Raw genomic sequence first — 21,184 nt, 5'->3', positions numbered from 1 at the left:
AATTTGAATTCGATTTTGATGAAATCAATCACAACTCTGTTGACGGAACATCATCAATCTTGTTATCAGTTTGCGCGCTAGATAATTAAGTTGTAAACAGATTCGAAGCCAAAACAGCAAAATATATGAAGGTCTTTAATTATGTATTTTTTTTTTGCAATTCCTTGACCCTTGCGCGATATGCGCACTTTTCATTGTCAGTTTGAATTTAAATTTTAGACCCATCGGTTGTGGGGTTGAAGTGGTGGATAAAAAGTAAAAAAAAACAAAAAAACAATTATGTTGTAGGAGTTTAAATATACACCAATGTACATTTAAAAAAATTTTATTAATAAAAATTAATTTAATTTTAATTCAAAAACTCAATTTTCCTTTTAAAATTTAATTAATGAATCCCTCGCCTCATTTGAAATGGGGTTTTTGGGTGTTTCTTTAAAAGCATGTAAAACAGAAACGAAAAAAGATTTTTTATTTTTGTTTACAGTAATTTATTTTTTGATCTATTATTAAAAAATAAAAAAAATTGTTTGGCCATACAATTTTCGTTCAAAATGTTGTCAGCCTGCAAAAAATGGTCTTCCAAACAGAGGTGTGTCGCTGGTGACACGGATTCCGGGACTCACAGGTGTCTGAAATCAAAAAGACAGAAAGAATTCTTGTTCAGTATGAATGCTGTTGTCGTGGGAACTACGATCTTTAAAAAAAAAAATTTTTTTAAATAGCGGACGTTTTGATCCCTTTTTTTACTTTAAAGGTCCGAAAAAAACACTAAAATATTTTCTTTTTTTTTGGTTTCAAATAATCGTAGTTCACACGATAATTCTATCAATTCCATGTCATTTAAAGTTTATTTCATCAAAATCGGTTCAATAGAACCGCCTATATCTATGTCCATTTTTCATGTGAAGACCATTTTTCTGAAGGCACACAACTTTTTGAGCGAACCTCGTATGGTCAAAAAAAAAAATTATTTTTTAAGAATAGATTAAGAAATAAAATACTGAAACCAAAAATAAAAAAAACTTTCGTTTCCGTTTTACACGTTTTTAAAGAAACACCATTTCAAATGAAGCGAGAGCATTAATTAATAAAAAAAAAATTAGTTACGTAATTTAGTATTTCCACAATTTGTATGAAAAACGTACACTCTTGAAGAACTTTTTATACTCTCTTTTTTTTGTGTGTTTCTTATTTAACTACTAATCAAAGCCTCTGCTTTCCTCTATCCACACACATACATACATTTTACGCCGTTCAATCTATTCGTCATATCACAAACTCAAACCACACGCGCCTAGCACAGGCACACACCACACTTTCACTGAGCGCATTTTCACTCAATCCTCCACTCTCAACTCAATTTTCTTTCCTGTTTCACGTGTAGCAAAAACCAATCGTCCAACAACTCCGATTATTTTTACAAGACAATCGACACGAAGCCGAGGTCAGCTTCCATACCGAGACTACAATTCACCCCACCAGACAGTACCCCTGATGCAAGTGGGGGCATAGACTGTCTTACGCCATCTTACAAACAATCTGTGCATGCGAAACGCATTGCACGTACACCCTGCGATCAGTGCGGCTACCATAACGTGCCCATTATGGCACATCCCATCTCGCCGCTAGTGCGTTCGCAAACAAATTTGGAGTTGGTTAGCACGGGGAATGCGCGACAAGTTTTGCTGCCCACAATTACGCAATCGAGCAATGGCTGTAGTGATAAAAATGAAAAGAACGAGAAACCCTACAATGGCACGACATTGTTGAATAGTAACAGCACCAGCTCACAAACCTTGCAGGTGTCACGTCGACCATCTTTACTGCTGCAGGATATATTGGCGCGTCGGCCATCGGCGCTGTTTCGCGGCAAGAAGGAAGTCAACGGATCGAAGAGTCCTTTTGGGTACAGGTTCAAGCATGTGCGGCATGTTTTTGTTGTTATTCTCATTTGCTATTCAAATACAACCGCACATCTTTTTAATGACCTTCTAATTAATTTCTCTTAATTTTCACTTTACTTTCATTGCTTGCATGATTTCTTCATGCATTCGCGGTGCTCTCGCGGTTTGCATGCACGCTGCAGTCGGTCACTTACGGATACCGCCGCCTGTTCTATGGTCACCATCAACACGCATGGCGATGGAGAGGATCGTCACTTTGCTGCGAAGCAGTCGAAAGATAAAAATCGTCGCAGGGGAAAGTAAGTATAGAATTGCATGAATGAGTGAAAAAGTTGTCGAAGAATGGGAGCGCAGTACAGCAGTTGGTAAGCGAAATGAATTGATCAAGTGCAAATTTGGTACCAAATCTAGCTACTTGAAAATAGGAGAGGCCCACTTTGAAATAAGTTATTAAAATTACTTCGAACTTAGTCTGCCTTAAGGGGTTATATACAGTTAGAAGGCCGAAAAAACGCGAATTTTCCAGAATGTTTTCTGAGAAAACTTTTAAATTTATTGATCTAAAACTGTGTCTTGTCTTGTCTTTTAACTGTAAGACTTAGTATTAGTAAAAATATTTGTTTGCAAAGGAGGTACAGCTGATCTCCGGGTGCTCCTCTCAAACAAGACGTTTTGCGGTGACCACTATATCTCTGAGCTGGATCCTCTGAAATTAAAAAACCAAACAGATTTCGTTAGGGTAATGTTAAATCTAGTAATTGATCGAAGGATTAAGCAAAATAAATTTGTTTGACAAGGTGCTACAGCTGATCTCCGGAGCTCCTCTCAAAAAAGGCGTTTTGCGGTGGCCGCTATATCTCTGCGCTGGATCTTCTGAAATTAAAAAACCGAACAGATTTCGTTAAAGTAAATCTAGTAATTAATCGAAGGATTAAGCAAAATAAATTTGTTTGACGAGGAGCTCCTCTCAAAAAAGACATTTTGCGGTGATCACTATATCTCTGAACGGGATCCTCTGAAATTAAAAAACCAAACAGACTTCGTTAAAGTACTGTTAAATCTAGTAAATAATCGAAGAAATAAGCAAACAAAATTTGTTTTAACAAAATGGCGGTTTCTCAAGAAAAAATCGATTTTTGACTAAAATTTCGGCCTTAAATTGAAAATAAATAAATAAAAAAATATTAATTTATCGGTGAGAAAACATCTTCCATTAATTATTAAAAAATATATTTAAAAAGCTCGTGTTAAAATTTGAGAAAAATCCGTTTAGCCGTTTTCGAGTTCTTGAGCACTCTGAAACGCCTTTTCATTGTAAGAAAAAAAAATAAAAAAAACATCGATTTTTTGAAGATTCTAACTGTATTTAACCCCTTGAATTAAGAGAGGCCCAGTTTGAAATAAGCTACTAAAATTACTTCAAACTTAGTCTGCCTTAACAGATTTTTAAATTTCTTTTCTTCCAATGCGGTTACCTTTCCTTAGTGTACCAAATATGCTCTGCCACATCTACCGATTGCTGTATCGTTGCCTTTACCTTCGTACGACACATTCCATTTTATACTTGATTCTATGACTCCACGTATCTTGTTTTTTTTTTCTATTTTGCAGTGATAATTTGAGCTCGGCACTCTCGGCTTTTTATTGCAAAATTCTAGTCTTTATGGGTGTCTGCTTGCCCATCACAGAAGTGATCTCACATCAAATACCCACCTTTGTTTACCAAGGATTCTATGTTTACCTGTATGCGGGAAGCATACTTTTTGTTGCTTTCCTTTATTCAACAACTCTCCGGAATCGGACGCTCTTCAATGCGTTAAAAAACTTTCGTAAGTAAATTTTTCAAAAAAAAAAAAAAGAAAATTAGAGAATACTTAATATTTTGAAGAACCTGAATCCTGTAGTACCGGTTCGATTTAAGCTGAGCTTTACAAGAGGTTTAGATAGTTAGAGTCAAATTACTTAAGTCTCAGTGGGAGAGGAGGAAGAAAGCCGAACATAAAGTGTGTTCTCTAAGTTGTGTAGGACTATAAATTGGAATAAAAATGCTGCTGTTAGGGATATGAGATTTTTAATTCGTTGATAGTTTCATTACATTGCATAATAGTGATAAATGAGTACTAATCCGATGACTAAATGATTAGTAATCCAGCTTATATTCGAGCATTTGATGCAATTTATGTTGGCTTCCAAAGTTGCAATGGAAGTTGGTTTGGTTGCATGTCTTCAAAAAGTCCCACAAAAAATTGTTCAAACCACATGCCCTTCGAGGTGTCACATGTCGGGTTTGAAGATACTTAATTTTGTCACCAAACACTTTCCTCTATGTAATGATTTTGCGAGCTTCTTATGAAATTTGGCATTGAAAAAGCTCCTCATAAAAAAAAACCAACTGCCGCTCGGAATCGGCTTTGGAACAACATTAAGACAGACGCCAGTAAAAAGAGAGACGCCAGTCCAGAAAACTATATTCTCTGACGACACCAATTCTTGGCTCTGTTACTACAACAAGCAAAGTTGCCATTATTGATACGAACACAATCCACAATGATTCTGCCAAGCATCAATGCGATTCAAAGCGTGGTGGCATCAACGGACCTTACATAGTTCGAATGTGTCGTCACTTTACCATTAATGGGGGTCAGTATAGACCGCTGTCAACAGACTGTTTTGTGGCCATAGCTCGACAAAATTGATATATTTCAGCTGCGATGCAATGGAAGCACAAAGAATGAATTTGATTACTTTGTCCAAGTGGGCTTACTCCTGAGCAACCATCTTAACCTAACCTTCCGAGGCTTCATTTTCGTTTTCATTGGGCGAGATTTTTACGTGGGGAGCCCCCAACCCAGCGCACAACCAGCTATCCTGGTTTGCTTCGCCTTCTCACATTAGCTCGCTCTCGAACGGGTATTCGGAAGCTACCCAGAGGATACCTGGGATACTTAGCCCAGAAGTTATGAGCTGCCTGTACCATATGCAGAAAAATCGTCCTGGCCACTCACAAGTGAATGGCAATCAGTGACTTCCTCCACTTGCGTAAACTTCTACATATGAACCATTTTCAGACGATGAACAATGAGCTGTATGAGCTTTACGACGACATAGACATAGCGCAGCGAATAAAGATCCAGCGGGTTTGTTGGCTGGGTCATATTGTATTCGATGCGGTACCAGCTGGTGGTAGCAGAGGAAGAGAAAGGCCTCCTCTGCGTCGGAAATATCAGGTGGAGAAGGACTTGGTTTCACTTCGTGTGTAGATCTGGTGCCGGTTAGCACGAGAAATAAACAACTGGTGCGCTTTGTTAAACTCGTCCAAAATCGTGTAAGCCGTTATCGCTACAATCAAGAAGAAGAAGAACCTAAGTGTCTGCATGATAGGTGGGTAGGTAGGTAGGTATGTGAAATGGTTGAAGCTGGCACTACTTAAGTGGCACTAAAGCGCCGTTTTGATACCATTATGAGACCTCCAATTGGGAGATATCTACAACCAGCCAGAGCTTTTGATGTAACGGAGAAGGTTGATGGGATTTAGGTTGGCGCACTGCCCCAAGCTGTCGAAGAAACGAGCACCCAGTGATCTTAATCGTCTAGCTGCCAAACCCGGACATTTACAGAGAAAGTGCTCAACAGTCTCCTTTTCGCAATGGGGGTTAAATGGTAACACTAGCTTTTCCGCGTGTGTGCCGCTCGTCCAGTGACCGGTTAACACAGCTACAAATTTGGAAATTGAATGGCGAGGAGTTCCAAGGACTTTCTGAGTCCTTCGTATAATCGTCTGGGGGCCAAAGGGTTTTCGAAATAGCACGTAAAGAAATGGAGCTTCAAGATGGTGCTTGAGACAAAATTTGTGAAGTTCCCCTTTAACAACTGCCAGAGGGATGCCAATGCCCGTCGAGGAGGTCGCTGAGGCCAATTCAGTCGACTTCCTGGCAGCTCATCTGCATGATAATTTGCCCGAGTGTTAATTAAATGTTAGAATCCTTTTTTTAAGGGATAATTAAATTATCAATTTTCTATCGAAAATGCAGTAATTTTGTAGGATTTATTTTTGTGTTTTATCCACCCCTTTTTCCAGATGAGCAAAACAACAATGTACATTTGAAACACAAAGTCACACATTTCGGCAGTTTTTATTTACGTGTGGGCGCCATCTCGTTCGCCATTGGCACCATGGTTTACTCTGGCCTAGAGTTCGGTCAGTACTTCGAATTGAACGGCAAGCCGGGTTGTGCTGATATCTTCATCGCCATAACGCCAATTTGCCGCATGCTACTCGCCATCATACAAATCCAATTTATTTTTCTCAACACAACATACTTGGATATGGCACGACATAAAGTCACCTGCCGTTTTGGCCTCATGCATATGGTTGCAACGAATCTGTGCGAGTGGTTGTATGTGCTGGTGGAGGAGACTAAACACGAAATCTATCATATAGGTCAACACGACGAAGTAAGTGATCCCATACTCACGTCCGGTCCACATGGCGGTGTCGATTGGAGTGCCGTCAATGAATCTCTACAAATTACGCATCACACCACGGACAGCATGAATATGAACATTTCGACGACCATACAGAATGTGCTAAGCAATACCACAGCACAGGTGACGACTGTTGGCTGTACACGCACCAACATAATGGGTGCTTTGGTGCAAGAAGTGGCACCATTCCTATTCCCTTGCACCATCGAATACTCGCTCATCTGTGCCGTAATACTGTACGAGATGTGGAAGACGGTGCGCTCCATTACAGATATCGATCGATCACGCAAGAACTCCGTCAAACCGGCACATCAAAAGCCAGCACATCATTTCTCAGTCGATTGTTCGCAATCACACAAGGGCCTCTTCTTCGGCATACTGATGATCGTAATGACGATTATAGCAATGATTATGTACTTTGTGTTGTACACACAACCCGGCTATGAAATGATTGCCACGCAGGAGGTCACCGTTTGGGAGACGATTACGTACTTCATTTGCACCACGGCGATAATTGCAGGTATGGATGTCATGCATTTTAAGAGTACAGAGAAACGGCTAAGCATACGTCAACAATTTCTTTAGGTATGATTTTGATACGTGATTTGAAATACGTGCAAAACTCTAGCGACGATCATCATTCAATGGATCTGGATAATCATTTGCTGATTGTGGCACAAACAGGGGTTTACCTCTACGGCATGTTCAGTATACTTGGCAGTTACTTCTCCAAATGGGACACGGTGCCGGATCGGATCGAAGGTATGTATGCATGCAACTAAAATTGCTTTCCAGTTCTACGGAACTCATTTTCTAATACAGACTCATCCTTTTAACCCAAAGGCATAGTTGCTGAGATCCTTGGTTTGGTGGAGACCTCGTTGCAGACCATGTTTATATTGCATGCCAGCCATCGCCGCTGTAAAGGCTCCAAGCAAGCACGTCGTAAGCCTGGTCGCGAAATCGTCACATTTCTGCTGGTAGTGAATATTGGAATTTGGTTCATCAATACTCTAATCAAAGGACGCGCTGCCTTCCGCGAAACGAATCTTGTGTTCTTTGGTGTCTGGGGTTGGACTATTATTACACATATCTCCATGCCGCTGGCGATATTTTATCGTTTCCACTCGACGATATGTCTTTTTGAAGTGTGGAAAATCACTTACAAAGCAAAGGCACATTGAAAATCTTCGGATTTCTGTTGTTATTGTACAACATATTCACCAATACGAAAAAAGGTTCGCCTTAAAAAAACTACTAATCTTAAATGTTAACTGTGGTCACAAGCAAAAATCGTCTCAGTCGAAAACATGCTTGGTAGAAGAAGCACGGAAAGACTGGTAACTCTCAAAACACTCGGGCTATGAAGCTCATTGTATTCGAAGCTCTGGGAAGTAAAAGGGTTGATAGCCAAGGAGGAAAGAAGAGAACTGGCAGGGAGAAAGAGAAATGATAGAATAGAGACAGAGACAGAGAATAGAGATAGAGACTAGTCCAGTGAGAATTTTTCAGATTCTTTGTTTAATCTGAAAATATGCGCCAATTTGAGAGAACGAATTTTCCTCATTCTCGTGAGATCGGAACTCGTAGCCTTGCTCTGGAAATGGCAGGACACTCACAGAGAAATTGCTCCCTGATATCCGCCTCCTCTACGCAAAGCAGACAAATTGGGTAAACAATGATTCAAATGGTGGTGCTATGCTGACCCCACGGGTTGTGTTCTGTGATAATACCCACCCTCAACCGAATGTCTTTTCTTCGAGTTTTAGAAGATAGTTCGATAGTTTTCGTGTATGAGCTTGTCACAAAACACTTTGCAGTTCTGCAGCGTTCTAGACTGGAATCGCTGATCCAATTCATGATTCCTGCAGAACTGATTCCGATTATTGGCTGGTAACCGCTGATCCGCAGTTGGCCAACTCATCGGTAGTTTCATTTCCTTGAACACCGCGGTGTCCGGGAACCCTTATAAGTACAAGTTTGTGCCCTAGCAACAGAATTAATCTTACATTCTTGAACAATCTTTCAGGTTTAGTTCGCGTTCTCCAGGGCCTTCAGTGCAGCCTGACTGTCACTAAAGACTGCAATCCGTTTCCAGCTCCATCTCCTCTCAATTATCCATTCTGCTACTCTCAGAATGACAAAAATTTCAGTTCGAAAATTAGTTGCCATTCCTCCCATAGCGTAATTATACTTATTACTATTGTTTAAGTAACATCCGGCTCGAGAACCTATTTCATTTTTGAACCCATCGGTGAAGAAAATATCCATAAAGTTTCTTTGAATGCGCTCTGGATTACTCCGTTAGTAACGCAATGGAATTTTGACATCAAATTTCCTTACAACTGAAACTATGGGCATAAGATCGTCCTTACGTGTATAGTATCGTAACTCCACTCTTGCATAAGTAGGCTTGAGCGGTTTGTGCTTCTGACCACATCTATTAGTTCATAATATTTATATATTTATGTTTTACCATTAACCAAAATATGTATTATACTTTAGTATTATAGACAGTCGCCCATTTGTTGCTTAATACAGAATTTTTATTTACAAATTTGTATTCGAAGCTTAAGTAAGTAGATTTTATGTTAACTAAAAATGTTTCGAAATGTATAGATATTTTCTAATAAAAAGTATTAAGTGTTCAAATTTTACTGCTATTCTACCGAATTAAAAATAAAACTGCTCTCCTTTAGATAAAGGCTTGAATTCATTTTATTTACATACAGTGTTTTTAAGACCCTTTTCAAAAGTGGCTGTTGCAGTCCTCGGCAGGCAATGGCAAACCTCCGAGTATATTTCTGCCATGAAAAAGCTCCTCATAAAAAATATCTACCGTTCGATCAAAAATTAGTTTGATCTAAAAATTTGTACACGTATTATGTTATCTTTTAGCTGTATTTTAAGACTAAGTATTAGTAAAAATATTTATTTGGAAAGGAGCTACAGCTGATCTCCGGGAGCTCCTCTCAAAAAACACGTTTTGCGGTGGCCACTATATTTCTGAACTGGATCCTCTGAAATTAAAAAACCAAACAGATTTCGTTAAAGTAATGTCAAATCCAGTAATTAATCGAAGGAATAAGCAAAATAAATTTTTTTGACAAAATGGCGGTTTCTCAAAAAAAACATCAATTTTCGACCAAAATTCCTGCCTTAAATTGTTTATAAAAAAAATATTTATCGGTAAGAGAAAATCTTCGATTAATTACTAAAAAATATATTTCACTTTCAAGCACTCTGAAACGCCTTTTCAAATTTGCGTGTAACTTCGAAAATATTCACCGGAACGATATTAAATTTTCTGTATGTATTCTTAAATATATGTATATTAAGAAAAAAATATATAAAAAATAGATTTTTTGAAAATTCTAGCTGTATATAACCCCTTCAAACATCAAGACGCACACCACAAATAGGAGGAGGAGTTCGGCCAAACACCTAACAGAAGTGTTGGCGCCAATTATTTATTTTTTTTCTTCAGCTTTGAGGGAGTCTTGAATAAAAGAGGCAACTGCTCGTTTTTATGCACTTTTATTTCCTCAATGAAGTTTAAGAGGCTACAAATAAAATTATTACGATATTAATTTAGGATCTTACATTATATTTCGCCTCTCTGCTTACTCGCTGCATGACAAATTTTAAAACGGTACACAACTCTTAAAGCGAACAAAATAGCCGGCGGGACAAAATTCATAAATTTCCCTTTCCATTAGGGACAGGGTAACACACGAATCTTAAAACAATTTAAACTCTAGATATTCAAACCAGACGCCAGTTTGTGTTTTATTTTAGTTAATTTTTGTTTTGTAATGTAATCGAAAAAAATTCTGTGTAATTAATTGTAAGTATTCGCTAATCATTTGAAAAATAATAAAATAGCCAAAAATTTTATTTAAATTAAATTTTGAGGTGAGAGCTGTGTGGTGTGTGTTTGTTTCGAAACTACGTAAGTTCAAACCTAAGAGCATGAAACACCAAAATGAAAGAAAAAGTTTTTCCTAATAGTGGTCGCCGCTCGAGTGTATTTATTCCATGAAAACCCTCCGCATAAAAAATATCTGCCGTTCGAAGACAACTTAAAACTTTAGATTCCTCCATTTGGGGAACAACATCATATACCTAAAAAGGTTGTAAGCGGCAATGATATATATAAAACTCCGTGTGGTATCTGTGTGGTTGAAGTTCTAAAATCCCTTGCAAGTCAACCATTCAAAATTAATTAAAATAATTAATAATGAAAATAATAAATGAAATAAAGAAACATCAAGTTCAAAAGTGAAAATCCATAATCACTTTCTTATGTTTGTATGGGCTTTCTCGTTTTAAGCCCAAACAAATGTAATCCGTCCACGAGAAAACGTTCTCCTTACCCATCTGGCACCCATATTATCTTTAAATATAGGGGCGTGTGAGGGTTGCCTTTTATATTTTGCGTCTTGGAAGAACTATATATGTATAGTTATATATTATATATATATTTTTATATTTTTATCGAAAAGTTTGGTATTGTTTAGCATAAACTTATAGCACTTGCGATTTTTTTTTTTGTACTTTTTTAAGTGTGTTGATAAAATCATCTCACCTAGAAAATGGAATTAACTCGTAAATATTTGTGAGCGATCATATATATTTCGATTTTTGGCGTGAATTATCGAGACAGGAATTCATTGATCAATTTACTTCGACTTTTGGCGTTGAAGCACAACACTTAGTCACTGTGAAACGCTGGTACAACTAGTTCCAACGTGCCCGTCGATCTTTGCAGGATGAGTTTCGTGAAGGCCGTCCAAAAAGGTTGTTTTGCCAGATACAATCGATCCTATGTGTTAATTCACGATCGCCATGTGACATATCGGGAGATAGAGGCATGGTGCATTTGTGCATTAGTGGAGCCATTATACATTCAATATTGTATGAACATTTGATAGTCAAGAAGATTGTTTCTTGTTGGATACCTCATAATATGAAAATTTCCCAAAAAATAACGCTTGATGTAAAGAAATGTTGTCGAAATTCAGTCGCGGTTTGTTCCCGAACATAATGAAAAATAAAATAAAAGCTCAACGTTTTTCAACGCCTGAAGAAGTGGTTGAAGACTGTAAACAACTCATTTTAGAGATATCCAGTTCTGAGTGGCAAAGGTGCTTTGAAAATTGCGAAAAAGCGAATGCAGAAGTGTATTGACTTCTAAGGAGAATCCATCGGGAGACCCTTACCACCTTCATAAGCTCCCGACCCCCGAATGCAACCACCACCTATTGCAGATGAAGAACTCCAGCTTCCCCGAGAGTCCCGCGTAGCCTTGGCACAATTACGTTCTGGATACTGTAGCAGGTTAAACTCCTACTTATCCAGAATCGACCTCGACATACTAAACATATCGCACCCTAAATACAAAAGGGTCACAACTCATGTAAAACTAGCAAACCCGGCCCGCTTCGCTGGGCAAAGACACGGTGGATCCACGTTTTGGCATATATTTCGAGACCCTAGTCATCAATAGGATGAAAATTACCCCGTATTAAAGCACTTGTCAACAGCTTTCATTTGATACCCATATTGTGCATACACAACCAAAGGTTACCCGGGTCCACGTTTTGACCTATATCTCGAGACCCCAGTCACGGAGCGGCATGAAAAATACTCTGTATTAAAGCATTCACCCACAGCTTCAATTTGATATCCATATTGTACAAACACATTCTAGGGTCCACGTTTTGGTCTCTATCTCGAGACCCTAGTCACGGAGCGGCATGAAAAATACACTGGACTAAAGCATTCACCAACAGCTTCCATTTGATTCCCATATTGTACATACACATCCGAAGGTTACCCAGGTCCACGTTTTGACCTATATCTCGAGCCCTATTTCCAAAATAAAATATAATCCATGTTACTCGTGGATGATGTAGCTTTCGAATGGTGAAAGAGTTTTTAAAATCGGTCCAGTAGTTTTTGAGCCTATTCATTACAACCAAACAAACAAAGTTTTCCTCTTTATAATATTAGTGTAGATAAAAACGGATGGCTTATATGTAGATATATTTTTTTTTTCTTAGACACTTTATTTACATTTAAATTAGATAATTTATGGCATCAAAATGAAATTATCGAACTGACGCACGCATTATCTGGTAGCAAATATTTAAATTTAATAATCTCTTGGTTCAATAAAAGGTGCATTTGAGCGTTTTTGTTATTATTACATAGCAGAGTTGAATTTTGTATGACTGTGTCAATTTTATAGAAGCGACTGTAGAGGAAACGCATTATATGGAATTGTCGCTTCCGGAGGATGCTTTGTAAGTTAAGTTAAATACGCTTTATGTTTTCACTTCCACAAAATTAAATGTCACAGAGTGGTCCATACACTAAATATATAGTATATTATATATTTATATGTACATATGTATGTATGTATATAAAAGTATGTAAATATTTTTTTATTGTCATATATTCTCAAATTTAGTTTTCCATTTAGTATTGTATGAGCATATAGTTGTAAACAGGTGTTTTACTTACCGGCAAATTATCGCAAGTTAAAATTCATTCAATAAAAATTTGAAATTCCCTCAAAAAGAATGCCGCTACTCACAATTTTCCCTTCCTTGTAAGTTTCAATTGTAAAAGAATATAAAAACGTTATGCAAATTATTGTGTACGAGCGTAGAACTTATATGGCGTATGAACTTATATTCCGGTTCCGGTATAATTACAAGTTACAACACGTTCGTTCATGTTTTAAAACCACTCACCCACCTGTTGTCCCCCGGATTGAATCATTTAGATATTAAGGAAATTATACACAATTTTTTTCCGTCTCATATCAAGCACATTTAACGAGATTCACTTAAAAGAACACAGTTATAGAATATAATTACTATTTCCATCGTTTATCACTTTAAAATAATTTCCGTCTTGTAACAGCACTAACAGATTACGCGAAAACTAAATACAAGCGCGCGAATGAAAATATCACTTTTGCACAGGGTGTTACATATTACATAAAATATTGCATACGCAAAAGTATGTGTATAAAATACTCGATAACTACATTAAGATTTCATTTAAAGTTCACATAAAGAAGTGAAAGCGTCCAAATTTCGAAATATTCCTTTATTATTCAGCTGTTCGGCTTTAAATTAAGACTAGAGAAAGCTTAGTTATAACTTTTAAAGTGTGATGAAATAGAAGCCCATACAATTCTCAAAGTACAGGGGCCCCTACAACTGCTAACAGTGATGTTAATCTCACGTTTTATATGTATTGATTATTGATACTAAAGTATCACTTAAATTACGGCATTTAGTACAATTCTTTTACTATTTCTTTTGAAAATAATGATCTGTTAGTATTGTCGTCTAAGCTTTTATCTCTTTTATGTCTATTATAATCAAGCAAAAGGAATTTCCGTCCTAAGCTATATGCAAAAAAATCCCCCAAACAAACGTTAAGTGAGAAGAAGCATCACTGAACTTAAGCGAACAGTCATCCTGCGTACAAAATTTGACATTTTACATTTCATTGTCTTAAATTATTTGACAGCTTGCAATTATTTGGAATTTCGTTTTATATTATAAACTGTTTAATAATTGCAGTTTATACTGTGAAAGTGCAATTTCACATTAAAGTTTCCTGTTTTATATAAATAAATAGTTCACCGTCAAAACGACCGGTCAAAATACAATGGAAGTCGACGAGGAAGATTTCGAGGTACCAACCTCAAGCAGCAAGGGTGAAAAGAAGCGTTTCGATGTAAAGAAAGTAAGCGTAAAAGATTCATACACTTATTTTACGATTATTGAACAAAAACGTTTGTGTATTTTTTAGTGGAATGCTGTGGCGTTGTGGGCTTGGGGTAAGTGAATCAAATTAGCGCACTTCATGCGACGCTCGCTTCATAGCAACATAACCTTGAAATGAAATCCTTGCACAAATTTCAAAATGTACTACATTCATAACTTTATTTCGCTCATAGATATTGTCGTTGACAATTGTGCCATTTGCCGCAACCACATCATGGATTTGTGTATCGAATGTCAAGCAAATCAAGCGTCGGCCACCAGCGAGGAATGTACTGTCGCTTGGGGTGTCTGTAATCACGCTTTTCATTTTCATTGCATCTCTCGTTGGTTGAAGACTCGGCAGGTGTGCCCATTGGATAACAGAGAATGGGAGTTCCAGAAATATGGTCATTAAAAAAAGACTGGAATGAGAAGATGTAGTTATATACTTACATTCGCGAGCGTGTTTTCGTACATGCAGGTTAATAACGTTTTAGCTACTAAAATATCGTCTTATTTTCCAATTAAAAAGTACATTACTGTATAGGAATGCCAGTTTGCCAATTGGTCGAACCTCTAAATAAACGGATTTGTGTACAAAAAGTCCCCTACTAATTTATCTTCAAAATAAAAAAAAATTCATTTATATAAATAGTTGCATATTTAATGTATTGAAAGTTAATATTTGATACGAAAATCAATTATAGCTGTTAAATAATCCAATACAAATTGGTCAAGCAGATCAGGGGTTCCAAGTATTTTGTGAAGTTTATCGAAAAGTGTTGGTCAAGCTTACAATAAATATTTAAGCAATGATCATATTCATATTCGGAAAAACCAAGTTATGGAGAAAAGCTATTTTAAATCTACTGAGATACTGCCGCTATGAATTCTCGGTATAACATAAAAATTGAGCGGCATGACTGCATACATTCAGTACTCGGACGAGTGTCTTACATTCAGCGAATGTAGGTAGGTGCACAGTTCTTAATCAAATAGCTCAGGTAACGTAACCCTAAAAATCTGACCGTTTTCTCAAGTTAGTTAATTTTAAAATTATACTAAAACGAGTAACGATTTCGTTATCCAATTTACCATCAATAATGACCCCTCCGAGCCTTCACAGGAAATCGCGATCATAGCCCAAGCACAAAACTCCCTATGGGCTATTTATTGGGCCTATCGTCACATGAGATTGGCGACGACGACCACCGATAGCTTCACTGCACTTAAAAGGACCTTGGACTTTGTAAAGGATACTACAATAATTTATCAAGGAATAAAAAGCAAAAAAGGATACTATCATACAATAACAACAACATAAGCAACATAATAGAGATACATCAACGGCCATTGGCTAGCTTCACTTGGGGGCGAAGAGACAATATATCGTTTCGACGACAGTCGGTTCAAGTTTACCGGAACGACCCGAATTTATATCCGGCTAAGGCTTAGCAGAAGCATTCCACAAACATTCATGGGGAATGTTTATCCTACTACAATAACAACAAAAATAATATAATGCCGGACGAAACTAGTAAGAACACCGTATTTATCCAGCCGTTGGGCATCCGGGTCTGGCCAGACTGGCTTTTTCGACTGAATTTAACATATTTCTATTATTGCTAATGACTTTGAGCTTCCAGGTAGCTCCCTAGAATTTAGTTTTCTATCGATTTAGAGATATAATCGTTTAAAAGGGAGCCATGAACAAGACGACAAATGGCCAGACCAGGGTGTCCAACCGAAGGTTTTAAAAGAGGTGTCCAGGGGAGAGTTAAGATAGACACCAAATGCCATATCCAGCCAAGAACTATCACTTCAGCAAAATTCCTAAACAATTTATGCGAAATATTTTATGATGTGACAAATAGGTCCAAAACTGTTACAACGAGTAGCAATTGACATCAAGTCCTCGTCTGTTAAATACCTTGAACGGGCCAACTAACCAAAATCTCCTATTGCCTGGGCTAATCATTTGTTGTTGTTGTTGTCAGTGCTATGTAGTTACCGGACATCTTTTTCAGACTCATCGACCGGTAGACCCAGTAAACTTGCTATTTCGACAGTTTAGGTTTCAGATGAAGAGGGGTGTTAGGTGAGTAGGTTTGGGGCATGTGAAAAGGTGGTTAGTATCGTGCGGAGTACCTTCACATGCTGGACATATGTTGGGTCAATTCTAGACAGGTAGGAGTCTACAGTCTACTACAGTATCCAGAACATAATTGTGCCAAAGTTACGCGAGGCTCTCCAGGTAGCAGAAACTCTTCATCTGCTATGGGTGATGGTTGGACTCCGATTACGGCATTCTCTGGACGGGAACTTATGAAGGTGGTGTCTCCCGATGAATGTCATTTAGCGTAGGTCTAAAGATTATGCGGTACAGTAGCTCTCGGTTCGTTTTGCCTTGGAACACGTCAAAATAGTTGAGGAGATATACCTCCTGACATGCCTGGGAGGCGGCTCAAGTTCTAGCAAGTGTCTACAGGAGTGAAAACTTCTGTAGCACTCGAGTAGAAACTGTTTGCTGAGCATTTTGTTGTGCATCTGTGCCTCGTTATGTAGGTATTATAGGGGGAAACATCAAGTGACATCACGTGAATGTCCTGATTGTAGTCTTTTGAAATTTCTGGAGATTAGTCCACTGCGAATCACTAGTTCCAGACAAACAGACAGGCGCAGGACCGGCTGACCAATTGCTTTAAGGGGTTATATACAATTATAAGACCGAAAAAAGCGAATTTTCCAGAATGCTTTCTGAGATAACTTTTAAATTTATTGATCTAAAAATTTGTACACATATATTATGTTATCTTTTAACTGTATTTTAAGACATAGTATTAGTTAAAATATTGATTTGGAAAGGAGCTACAGTTGATCTTCGGGAGCTCCTCTCAAAAAAGACGTTTTGCGGTGATCACAATATCTCTGAACTGGATCCTCTGAAATTAAAAAAAAATACCAGTCTAACGGTTAGACGCGATAGAAGTGAAACCTTCCGTAAAACAAACTGAGAGAGAATAAGACGAAAGCAGCATTAGGAGCGGGATAATTATAGGTTCATTATAATATTGCTATAAAGTTCATATTTTATTTTCTTCATTTTATTATTATTCATCCTCAATGTTTTCAATTTCAACAAATGATACGAGTGGCTTATGATAGCTAAAATATGATACAAATGCTTTGGTTTCGATGTTGTCAACATATCTTTGAAATACCGCGTCAATGGTTGTTTTTGATCGTGTTGTCGATTCAGTGCGATTGTTACACATTTTTAAATTGAATTTTGTATTGAGAACGTCAATTAAAGGAACCGCTGTGTCCAATGCAAAATTTACGTTAAAATCGCCACTTAAAATCATTGGAACTTTATTGTAATCTTTTCTAAGTATCCGCGATACTTCTGGTGTATACTTTATTAAATTTTCGTGAATGAATTCCGTGATGCTATTTATTGATTTTTATTCTGTCGATATTCACGACACTTTTCTGCATTATTTTTCGGCATAATTGCGGTAAATATTTAAAAATGAAAATATTTACGAATATAAAAATACACTCGCGGTTGCTATTATGAGCGTCCCCAGCAAAACCTGCGTGACCGAAACTCTAACACAATTACATTTTTTTGAATGTTACAAACACATATGCACGCAGGTTTTGCTGGGGCGTGACCGAAACTCTAACACAATTACACATATGCACTCTTATTTGTTTGAAAATCGACTTTTTTTTTGGTTCTCCGTCACCTTTGGAAAATGTGTAAACAGTAAGCAAACTTTATTCATATATTTTTCCTCATTTTTGCATCAGTAAAATTAAACAAACGCCGTAGCCGAATGGGTTGGTGCGTGACTACTATTCAGAATTCACAGAGAGAACGTCAGTTCGAATCTCGGTGAAAACACCAAAATTAAGGAAAACTATTTTTCTAATAGCGCTCACCCCTCAGCAGGCAATGGCAAAACACCGAGTGCATTTCTGCCATGAAAAAAAGCTCCTCATAAACATATCATAAAATAAAATAAAATAACTGTATAAAAAAAATTTTTTTCTTGTGATTCGAACCAAGGATTTTGGATCGGAAGCTCACATTGCTAGCCGCTCGGCTATCGCGCCATGCTGTCGGCGCTGGCCTAAAAGTTATTTAGTTCGTCGCTACGTTTATATCAACATATAATATAACGCTTCGTAGCCAAGAGTGTCGCTTTTTTCGTTTCACTTTTTCTCAAATCACTCCCAACGATTCTAAAGAAGTTTTCACTTCAAAAACCAAACAGATTTCGTTAAAGTAATGTTAAATCTAGTAATTAATCGAAGGGAAAAGTAAAATACATTCCTTTGACAAAATGACGGTTTCTCAAAAACAAAACGATTTTTAGCCAAAATTTCGGCCTTAAAGGTGTTAGGGGGGTTTGAAAATTTCAAAAAATCGATTTTTTTTTTTGTCTTATTAAATTCAAATTGATCCGAGTAAAATTCTACGAGATAGACCCTTCAGAAGTTCCGCCCATCAGGCCATGTCAGTGCAGCGTTTCGCAGGTATGCGCGTTTATCTCAAAACTCGATTTTTTAAGTCGGTGGACACGATTTCTCGAAAAGTTATGAAGCGATTTTGTTCAAATTTTGCACACATCTTTGGAATAACATTATAAAGTTATTGAACGACGGATTTTTTTTTATTTTTATTACAACTAATTTTTTCGAGCCAACACATGACGAAAATTTGACCAAAAAATGTGTTTTTTTGTTCAAAGTCTGTCAAAAATTCAAATTAAATTTTATTTTTTTTTCCTTCGTCCAGTAACGAGATTTATCCATGTACTAACGAAATATTTTTGGTTTTTTGATTTTAAATGAACCAATAATGAGTTATGCTGTCCACGGCAAGAGCATTTTTTTGTGAGACGTCAAGGGAGATGAGGTACCAACGGCTGAGTTTTCGGAATTTTTAAATAAAAATTTCACAAAATACTGTTTAAATATGTATCTTTGATATGCTGAATTGTTTAAATAAAATATATGATTGTATATATTAAAAAAAAATAGTAAAAATACCCTTTTTTTGAACCTCTGTAACCCACCTAACCCCTTAAATTGGCCATTTTCGAGTAATGTTGGTCACCCACTTTGAAGACACCATTTTGAGTATGGTGTATGGTACGTTGAGCGTTTCCACGACCGTCGGTTCTATGTTACCGAAACGACCCGGATTTATATCCGGCCAAGGATTGCCACTCCAGCAGCATTCCCCGTATGTAAGTATGGGGAATGTTTATTTTGCTACAACAACAAGAACAACACCATTTTGAGAAAACGCATTTACTTGTACTTTCAAGCACTCCAAAACTCCTTTCAAATTTGCGTGTAACTTCGAAAATATTCACCGGAACGATATTAAATTTTCTATATGTAGTCTTAAATATATATCCTTTAAGAAAAATAAATAAAAAAAAATTGATTTTTTGACAATTCTAATTGTATAGAACCCCTTAAATGTCGCCAGCAACATTTTTTTGTCTTTGCCCCAAGTACTGCCGGCTAGCGATTGAGGACCTTGTTGCGGCTTTGGATTTTAGTAGCAATTGCGGTTGTGTGCGCCAGCCAATCCTTAGTTGCTCTCGATGACAGTGCAGTCGCTTCTGCGTTACCGGCAGGACTCAAATTTATATCCCACTAACTCATTATATCCCCAACAGTCACTCCAGCAGGATTCCCCAAATATTTACGGGGCGCGTTTATGCTATAGACGCATCTACCTACATTTTTATTTATTTATTTATTTAATACAGAAACACCAAAAAGAGAAAAATGAATTTTGAGGGGAAAGGTTTAAGTAAATTAATAGGGTATTTGTAACAATTAATTGATTCAAAAAAAAATTTTCGAAATGTTGTTTGACCTAGGGGTATGGTAATAGACGTGATTTAATATCTGGTACGAAGGTATTGAGTGATCCGCTGTAAAAGTCCACCTCGTTGTGCAGAGAGTTGACGATCCTAGCTATTCGGTTATGTGAATCGTTAAAAACATAGTTTTTAGTTGTCCTTGTGGTTTTTAGCAGGCGGTTGCGTCTCAGTGGAAGTCCAACAGGTGCGCATTCAAAGCAACTACTTGTATTGATATCTGGGGCATCGATCAGGCCATTCACAACTTTGAAAAAGAATATCAAGTCCGCTACCTGCCGACGCGCTTGCAGCAAATTATTGATGTGGAACTGGTCATAGATCTCAAGTGTTGATCTGTATCCTCCTTGGCGACTGTATCGGTAATCCAGGTTCATTTCAATATATGTATTTAATTTACAATGCATTTGTTGTTTTTTTTTGTTCTTATACCTTTTTATTTCTTTAATGTATACAAATATTTAATGAAACTTTATTTAATGCATAAAAATACCAGTTAAAAATAAGCATATTTAAATTTGCATTAAAAATTAATGAGATGAATGCATTTATGTATGTTTGTATGTATGTATGTATATATGTTGGGTATGTAATTAACTAAAGTAAAATTACTAGAGCAATATAAACAAATCTAAGCATTTACAAGCATACGTAAGTATTGTAAAATTAACTTAAACTATATACATATACATATATATATATATAATATATGTGTATGTTGCCCAAGCGTAAATATTTAACTAAACATACTAAAATCAGATTTTTCAGTATTTTCATATTGATTAAATTTGCTTCAAATCATTTTGTTATTTATAGCTTCATTTGTAAATCAATCTTACAAATTCAAGAGTCGCACAATTTTTTATAATATTTTTAGTTTTTATAGATTTTATCACTCACATTTCTGAATTTGTTTAACCATTAGTGATTTGCATTAATTTTTCATTAGCTTTTTATTTAACTATTTTACATTTATTATTTTAATATTCTAAGTTTTTATGCGAAATAGATTTATTTAAATTTGTTTTTGTTTTTTTTTTATATAATTATTATTTTGCTGTTTCTTATTTTAGTATTTATATAAAGAACACATTTT

At 36.7% G+C, this 21,184-nt stretch overlaps 2 protein-coding genes across 5 annotated transcripts in view; both read left to right on the top strand.

The window, feature by feature from the left end:
- LOC129239205 (proton channel OtopLc) overlaps positions 1–8,944 on the top strand; it is a 32,654-nt gene extending 23,710 nt beyond the window's left edge. For 2 of the 4 annotated variants that reach the window (XM_054874549.1, XM_054874550.1), the window contains exons 2-7: positions 1,385–1,906; positions 2,087–2,203; positions 3,516–3,733; positions 5,983–6,909; positions 6,975–7,151; positions 7,233–8,944. In XM_054874549.1, the coding sequence (XP_054730524.1) occupies positions 1,385–1,906; positions 2,087–2,203; positions 3,516–3,733; positions 5,983–6,909; positions 6,975–7,151; positions 7,233–7,573 (2,302 nt within the window). In that variant the 3' untranslated portion in view covers positions 7,574–8,944. Of the gene's footprint in view, positions 1–1,384; positions 1,907–2,086; positions 2,204–3,515; positions 3,734–5,982; positions 6,910–6,974; positions 7,152–7,211 lie in introns of all 4 variants that reach the window. The other 2 variants (XM_054874551.1, XM_054874553.1) reach the window with 2 other exon arrangements.
- A 4,965-nt stretch (positions 8,945–13,909) lies between these two features.
- Positions 13,910–14,831, top strand: LOC129239202 (RING-box protein 1A). The gene is made up of 3 exons (XM_054874546.1): positions 13,910–14,159; positions 14,226–14,253; positions 14,374–14,831. Exons 1-3 carry the CDS (start codon positions 14,082–14,084, stop codon positions 14,592–14,594), a joined length of 327 nt encoding a protein of 108 aa, XP_054730521.1. The 5' UTR covers positions 13,910–14,081; the 3' UTR covers positions 14,595–14,831.
- Positions 14,832–21,184: the final 6,353 nt, after the last annotated feature.

The sequence above is a fragment of the Anastrepha obliqua genome, chromosome 2 (assembly GCF_027943255.1).
Source record: "Anastrepha obliqua isolate idAnaObli1 chromosome 2, idAnaObli1_1.0, whole genome shotgun sequence".
Lineage (NCBI taxonomy): Eukaryota > Metazoa > Arthropoda > Insecta > Diptera > Tephritidae > Anastrepha > Anastrepha obliqua.
This window is presented reverse-complemented; position numbering and strand designations above follow the sequence as displayed.

Excerpts from the sequence above, each read along its gene's own strand:
- LOC129239202 (XM_054874546.1), top strand. The coding sequence starts at position 14,082 with ATGGAAGTCGACGAGGAAGATTTCGAGGTACCAACCTCAAGCAGCAAG. Across the intron at positions 14,160-14,225 it reads AGCGTTTCGATGTAAAGAAA|TGGAATGCTGTGGCGTTGTG; the intron begins GTAAGCGTAAAA and ends TGTATTTTTTAG. Across the intron at positions 14,254-14,373 it reads TGTGGCGTTGTGGGCTTGGG|ATATTGTCGTTGACAATTGT; the intron begins GTAAGTGAATCA and ends TTTCGCTCATAG.